The 7,903-nt window shown below is 41.7% G+C and overlaps 1 protein-coding gene across 2 annotated transcripts in view; it reads left to right on the forward strand.

The window, feature by feature from the left end:
* Positions 1-7,903, forward strand: part of UNC13B (unc-13 homolog B) — a 235,235-nt gene that overhangs the window by 121,600 nt on the left and 105,732 nt on the right. For both annotated transcript variants that reach the window (XM_007455955.1, XM_007455954.1), the window contains exon 8: positions 5,804-6,038. In XM_007455955.1, coding sequence (XP_007456017.1) covers positions 5,804-6,038 — 235 coding nt within the window. The remainder of the gene's footprint in view (positions 1-5,803; positions 6,039-7,903) is intronic.

Raw genomic sequence — 7,903 nt, forward strand, 5'->3', positions numbered from 1 at the left:
GGGATCTTCCCGGACCGGGGCACGAACCCGTGTCCCCTGCATCGGCAGGCGGACTCTCAACCACTGCGCCACCAGGGAAGCCCTGGCTTTTTTTTTTTTTTAAGAAGATGTTGGGGGTAGGAGTTTATTAATTATTTTTGCTGTGTTGGGTCTTCGTTTCAGTGCGAGGGCTATCTCTAGTTGTGGCAAGCGGGGGCCACTCTTCATCGCGGTGCGCGGACCTCTCACTATCGCGGCCTCTCTTGTTGCGGAGCGCAGGCTCACTAGTTGTGGCTCACGGGCCCAGTTGCTCCGCGGCATGTGGGACCTTCCCAGACCAGGGCTCGAACCCGTGTTCCCTGCATTAGCAGGCAGACTCTCAACCACTGCGCCACCAGGGAAGCCCGCTGGCTGTTTTTTAAAATTTTTAAATTTAATTTAATTTTTTGATTCTTTTAAAAAATTAATTAATTAATTTTTGGCTGCATTGGGTCTTCGTTGCTGTGCACGAGATTTCTCTGGTTGCAGAGAGCAGGGGCTACTCTTACTTGTGGTGAGCGGGCTTCTCATTGCAGTGGCTTCTCTTGTTGTGGAGCATGGCCTCTAGGCGCGTGGGCTTCAGTAGTTGTGGCTCACGGGCTCTAGAGCGCAGGCTCAGTAGTTGTGGTGCATGGGCTTAGTTGCTCCGTGGCATGTGGGATCTTACCGGACCAGGGCTCGAACGTGTGTTCCCTGCGTTAGCAGGCAGATTCTTAACCACTGTGCCACCAGGGAAGCCCATTCTTTGGCCTTTTAACTTTCAATAGAGAGCAGCAAAATTGGATGTCATTGCTCTTGGGTAAGGGAATCACTTACTTTCCCACTGTAACCAGGTCTGAGCTTCTCATAGATATATTGCAGTAGATTCAGGTTTGGTGAACATAGAGATAAGGAAAGGTTTCTTAGAAGCTGATTAAATTTTTCTCATTTTGAATATGGAACGGTATATTAGCTCCTCAGTGATGTTGTTCTAAAAGAGACCTCAGCCAGAAGGAGGTTTAAATGAGTATGGAAGCAGTAGTTTTTTTTATAATTTATTTTTTAATGTTTTGGCTGCACTATGTGCCATGTGGGATCCTAGTTCACCAACCAGGGATCGAACCCGTGCCCCGTGCATTGGAAGTGCAGAGTCTTAACCACTGGACTGCCAGGGAAGTCGCCGGAAGCAGTAGTTTTTTGTTATTCTCTATATAGTGAATTGCAGACAGCAAGAGTACTTTGCTTGGTAGAAAGCATATGCCCTCTACATGTTATGAAAAATAAATGGAATACAAGTAGGGTAGGCTCAAGTAAGGTAAGGTATATAATAATTGGTGGGATGGAAAATGTTCTTTGAATTTGTCCTAAAATTGTCTCTATCACTCTTCTTCTTTGCTACCACTTGCGGTTTTCTTAGGTCACTGGACCTCTTTGGGCTGGGGAGACCAACAGAGTACGTAAGAATTTGAATACCTTATAATTTTCTTGATCATACCCTTTAACATACTCCCTCTGACTATGGAGCTGGATATTCATGCATATAAGCATATATAATTCCATTCCCTCCTCTTCCCCTACTTGAATCTCAGGAGACAGTTACCTGCAGTGGGAAGTTATGTCCTTTCAGGCTGGTTTCCTGAAGACTCTGTGTGTTTATGTGTGTGTGTGTGTGTGTGTGAGAGAGAGAGAGAGAGAGAGAGAGAGAGAGAGAGAAATTTCATTTCAAACCAAAGTTTCAATTATAATCCTGACAGGATCTCCTGATTTTTCTTCCCCAGAGCCAAGTAGTACCGTCAGCTACCTTTTGGAGGAAACTCTCTCCTTTGATCTCTTAGCTAAGGAGTGCAGTGACTAGAAGGAGAAGGTTCATCCTAGGAGGGCTCATTGGTTTTGTGACGTGAACAAGAGGCTGAGGACGTGGTTTGACTTTCCTTGGAGCAGTCCAGCTAGGCTGAAGCCCAACTTTTTTCAACTTTGAGCTTAGAGAGTGGGCATCTAGTTCTTTCCAACAAGATTCACAGCCCTGGGCTGACATTACTGTCTGTGTTACCTGTCTGACAGGGGAGGTGGGTGGGTTGACTGAGTCCCAATGATTAGATATCCAGTAGATGCTAAGAGAGGCCAAATTTTGTCCTGTCACTAGAATTTCTCATGGGGTATGTACTTTCTGTCATCTGAATCCTGGGTATTTGCACCAGGAAACTACTCAAAGGCAGCCTAAGGGAGCTCAGATAACTTAAGGTTTTCAAATGGAAAAAAGTAAGCCATGAAAAAAGAAAAAAAAGGTTTGAATTCTCTTTCCTTCTCTGAAAATTCTCCCTGTATTCTGGATTTAAAGATGGGGACTTAATCCAGGAGCACCACATACTAGAGAGCCTTGTTGTTCAGTATTTCATTCTGTTTTGTTTGAGTGCCTGCTTTCTGCCTGGGGCCCATGTTTGCCCCAGATTAAATTACTTTCCCCATCCTACTCTTCCAGGTTTATTTTCTCTCATTCCCTTCCATGTCCTTTCACGTACCTGCTAAATGAGCTACAAAATGTTTTGCCAAAATATATATAGCCTTTCCACCATCAGGCCTTTACTCATGCCATTGCTTTTGTCCAGATTCTAGAAGGTATTCCCCCGCCCCCCATCTTCACCTATTGAAAACCCTCCAGTCTTTCAGAGTCATATCTTCCATAATGATTTCCCTGTTCACCCTAACAGGAAATGACCTGACCGTCAACTCATACAGCATTTGGTTAGTACTATTCTCATGATAGATACATCCTTGTATTTGTATCCATATTTTCTCTCTCCTATTAGACTGACTCTATACGCTGAGTCTTCTGTGTTGTTTAGCCTTCACTGATAGGCACTCAGTAAATATTTGAATGAGAAAATTTTCCCAGCCTTTTAATTTCAAGGGACTTTTCAAATTTTGCCCTCAAACTAGCTCACAAGTCTGCCTTAAGCTGAGTAACCAAACCTGTACTCAGTCTCTCTTTCTCAGTGAAGCCAGAAGTTTTCCATTCTAGGTGAAATACTACTGTGGGGTAGAGTGTAGAGCCCGTAAGAGACTGTCGCTGCTACACTGAAAGTACAATTCTTTCATTCAAGGCTTTTCCTTAATTTGTCTCTTTAGTTTCTAATCAGCTTTGGTCGTGCTAGGAGATTTACTTTATGAGGAAACTAGGGATGGTATAGGGGGAGAAAAGCTGGCTGTTGCCCTTGACCTACCCTTTTTCTGCTCCTGTCCTTTGTCTTACCTCACTTCCTTGTATTTCCTTTTTCCTGTCCCCTCCTACTTTTCATACTCTCTTTTCTTCTACTCCTGGCCTCTTCTTTCAACAGGCACTTTGTTTCTTTTTTTTAAAATAAATTTATTTATTTTTATTTATTTATTTTTGGCTGCATTGGGTCTTCATTGCTGCACGTGGGCTTTCTCTAGTTGCGGCAAGCGGGGGCTTCGCTGCAGTGTACAGGCCCCTCATTGTGGTGGCTTCTCTTGTTGTGGAGCACGGACTCTAGGTGTGCGGGCTTCAGCATTTGTGGCACACAGGCTCAGTAGTTGTGGCTCGCAGGCTCTAGAGCACAGGCTCAGTAGTTGTGGTGCACTGGCTTAGTTGCTCCGAGGCGTGTGGGATCTTCCTGGACCAGAGCTCAAACCCATGTCTGCTGCACTAGCAGGCGTATTCTCAACCACTGCAGGGAAGTCCCGACACTTTATTTCTTAGTATTTGCCCTTTATTCCTTCAGTGTGGAAATGTGTCAGCCTTTAGGAATGTTTTGGAATATTCCTCCCCTTAGCTTAACAGAATAAAGCAGAGCATTATTAAGGAGTAGTAGGTCAGATACAGTGAGAAACTAAGGGTCTATCCAAGTAGTTTCTGGCTCCGGATCCTGGGCTCCTACCTCTGGCTGAGCTACCCTCTTCTGGACTCATAAGCAATAGGATTGTCTATCACTGCTGCTTCTTTGGAGACGAAATCTTGGTTCTCTAGATTATAAACTAATAGCATATTCTCCTACCAGAGTTTAAATAGACCTTTGGCTTTGTCTCTTTTGTTGCCTCTGCCCCCTCATCTGTATGCATGAATAATCCGGCACTGACTTCTTCACACTTACTCCTTCTGTGAGTTCAGAAAGAATTAAGTCTGAATGGCATACTGGTGTTTGTCCCTTGATCCTTTCTAGTCTTCAGAACAGCAAATGCATCAAGGTCTAAAGTCAGTACCTCCAAAGTCTCTCTTTCCTAATGTGTGATCAGAGTGCTTTGCAATCAGAATGCTTTGCATCCCCTATGTTTGATTGGTATTATTCCTGACCATTTGAAGCTTAGCCTCTTTCTCATACTGATTTTTTCCCCTGGACTTCTGATCATTCTCTTCTTTTCTCATGTTCACATGTTGCCTTAAACTCAAGTGGGAAAAGCTTGTAAGATCTTCCTACCCCTACTCCCAGCTGTAACCCCAAGTGTTGTCTGGAACCCACATGTTGTGTGTTCCCTGTCTCTTTTGGTGGGATTATCTACCAAGTTGTCTGATGTAGAAGCCAAGGGGTCATTTCCCTATTACCTTCCGTTTGTCCCCAGGTTTTATTATTTCTGTCTGGATTTTTTTCTCTAGTTCATTAACTCTTCTGTTTCCACTGTGTCAATATATGTTCTTATCTCCTACTTGTAAAAGCCTAATTTATGGTCATTAGGAGGCTTCCACTGTCCACATTGCTACCAGGATTTTTTTTTAATTCCTAATATGAGGAGTCCATCATCTGCTAAAAGTATATCCATTTTGGATGGTGAATGTTCCTTTTCCTTATTGTGAGCCTAATAGAAACTTGGCAAGAAAGAACATGTGGGACCTTATTAATTATACACATATGGATATGGTATCAGAAATGGCTTCTATATAAAATAAACTACAATACACTATTAGGTTGAACTCCCTTTCCAAGCACAGTATTGCATATTTTTACTTTTGCTTGGAGCAGGATTTGTAACTCTGGTCATTTTAGCTAACATCAAGAAAAAACTGTAGCTAGTCAGGGGCTGGCCTGAAAAGCAGAAATAATTCTATGAGATTGTAGTCACTGCTGTTAGATAAACTAGGCTGCATTGTCAGTAAGACCCCATTGACAGTGCACATGTTTTCCTCTTCTTCAGCCCAGGCTTGGGATGGGAATTCTGAGCCCAGGGTGTGGGTGCTCGACAGAAATTATTAGAAAAACCCAATGTTGCAGCAAGACAGTAAGACTGCTGCTGTTCTCAGCTGCATCTAGACTTTAACTTGACTTCTAAGTCTTGGCTTTGACCTTCCTGATTTCTTGGACCAGCTTCCGATGGTGGACCTGCTTATTTGATTCAACCATGTGTTTTTAAAGTCTGAAAACACCATGCTAACTTTAAACAAAAATTTCTCTTTTCTAAGAGATGGAAAAACTGTTTCTCCCCCTTTTGCCCCATTTTGATAATAGTACAGGGGCAGAATCTATTTAAGATATTTAAAAGCAGATTTTTACTAGGGTTATGATAGCTTAGAGAAGCAGAATTCCAGAGAATTCTGCATTGGGAAAATGCAACTTGGAACTCCTCTAAGAATCAGCACTAAAATTAAACCAAATGTCTTATCTCATTCGATAAGGAGAGAGACTTGTGGATATTGAGACAGTTTTTTACATATCTTGAGGTCACTGGGCTCATGTACAGCTCAGCTTGCTCTTGTTCTCAAGGTCCAGGCTTGTGGCTACATCAGTTAGAAGCAGAAAAAAATTCTGAAGAACTAAGTAAAGCTGGGGTGCTTTGACTGACTGTGCTTATTCCACAGCTTTTGAAGATCCTGATAGTGCCGTTGATGACCGAGATAGTGACTATCGCAGTGAGGCCAGCAATAGCATCCCACCTCTTTACCATACGACTTCCCAGCCCAATGCTTCTGTGCACCAATTCCCTGTGCCTGCGCGATTGCCACAGCAGCTGCTGCTTCAGGGAAGTTCCCGGGACTCTTGCAATGACTCTGTGCAAAGTTATGACCTCGATTATCCAGAGCGGCGGGCCCTCAGGTGGGTATTGGGAACAAAGTACTTTCTCTTCCTAGTATGCAGGTCCCAGGATGCAACTGACATCAAGAATTTGGGTACCTTAACCTGAGGTGACAGAGGAAATATAGCAGTATGGTGGATCAACCTGCAGCCATATTATGTAGATTCTGTCTTTCTTTTTCCTCTTCCATATGTTCACATTTATGCATATCCATCAGTAAGAATTTTCTTTATGATCATCAGGTGAGGGCAGGTCCACTTGGGGTGGATGGCTGAAAAAAACCTGCTCATCTCTCTCCCCGGCCAGTGATTTTGATACACCTTTCACCAAGATTAAAAAAAGAAAATCACAGATGTTACATGCTTGGATAATTCTTCCTACCTAAATATTTCCCTGGGAACTTCAGAAGAAAACCAATATGATCTCACTATAGCAGATTCAGTACTTTTGCTGGACTTAAAAAAAAACCTTTTTATTAATTTCTTAAATACATAAAACATTTACATGTAAAAATATATTAAGGTGTGCTACGTACTATACAGCAAAGAATTTCCCACCCACACCTGTTGTCCTCCTCTACTGCATCACCTTCCTGTCTCCTAGTTCTCTTACCACCCTTGTTTCTTATTACCCTTCCGTAGACCATCATCATATATTTATGAGTATAAAATCAAATACATACATATGCTCCCTACTCTTCACCCAACTTTAAAAAAAATCAGACTTAAAATTTAGAGAAACAGTACAATGAACACACATATTCATGTTGCCTAGATTTGCCAGTTGTATTAAAATTCTGTTACATTTACTTTATCTCATTCTCTCTAATATATGTTTATATACACACATATTTTCTTTTTTAGGCTGCATCACATAGCTTGTGGGATCTTAGTTCCCCAACCAGGGCTTGAACCTGGGCCCTCAGCAGTGAAAGCACAGAGTCCTAACCACTGGACCTCCAGGGAAGTCCCACACATACATTTTTTTTTTCTGAACCATTTGAAAGTAAGTTGCAGATACCATGTTACTTTACCAGGAGGTACTTCAGCATGTAACTCCTAAGAAAGAGGACTTTCTCTTATATAACCTTAATATTATGATCACACTCAAGAAATTTGACAATACAATGGTATTATTTAACATATAGACCATATTTAAATTTTTCCAGTTGTCCCAATAATGTTCTTTATATATATGTTTTCCTTTTTGATCCAGGATCCAATTAAGGATTATGGTACATTACATGTAATTTCCCTGTTTCTGTAGTCTCCTATAACCTAACAAAATTCCCATACTTTTTTTTTTTCTTTTTGTCTTTTGAGGCACTAACATTTTTTGAAGAGTCCCAACCAGTTTTGAGAATGCCTCTTAATTTGGTTTGATCTGATTGTTTTTTCATGTTTAGAATCAGGTTAAACATTTTTGGCAAAAAACACTGCATAGATGTTTCCTTCACAGTGCCTCAGCAGTCACATTTTACCTTGTCTCATTATTGTTGACGTTTAGTTTGATCTCTTGGTTAATCTGGTATACATACTAGATTTCTCCAATGTAAAGTTACCTTTCTTTTTGTAATTAAGGGTCTCTGGGATGATACCTGAGATTGTGTCAGTATTCTGTTTCTCACTCTTGACGATTTTTAGTGACTAAGTGACCACTTTGATGTTGTTTCTGTTTCCTAAATAAATGCTAATGGCTGTTAGATCTATAAAAGAACACATTGAGCTGACAAGCTCCGAGTCTGCAGGCCCTCTCTCCACCCCCACCTCAGTACCCAGGAAATAGGCAGTCTCTAACTTCAGTGAAAGTAAGGTTGGCTGTCTTCTGTATTCACTGACTTAAGTTGAGCGTGTAGCTTCTGATTCTGTAATCAGTATAGGGAAAG

The sequence above is a fragment of the Lipotes vexillifer genome, unplaced genomic scaffold (genome assembly GCF_000442215.2).
Source record: "Lipotes vexillifer unplaced genomic scaffold, Lipotes_vexillifer_v1.1 scaffold920, whole genome shotgun sequence".
NCBI lineage: Eukaryota > Metazoa > Chordata > Mammalia > Artiodactyla > Lipotidae > Lipotes > Lipotes vexillifer.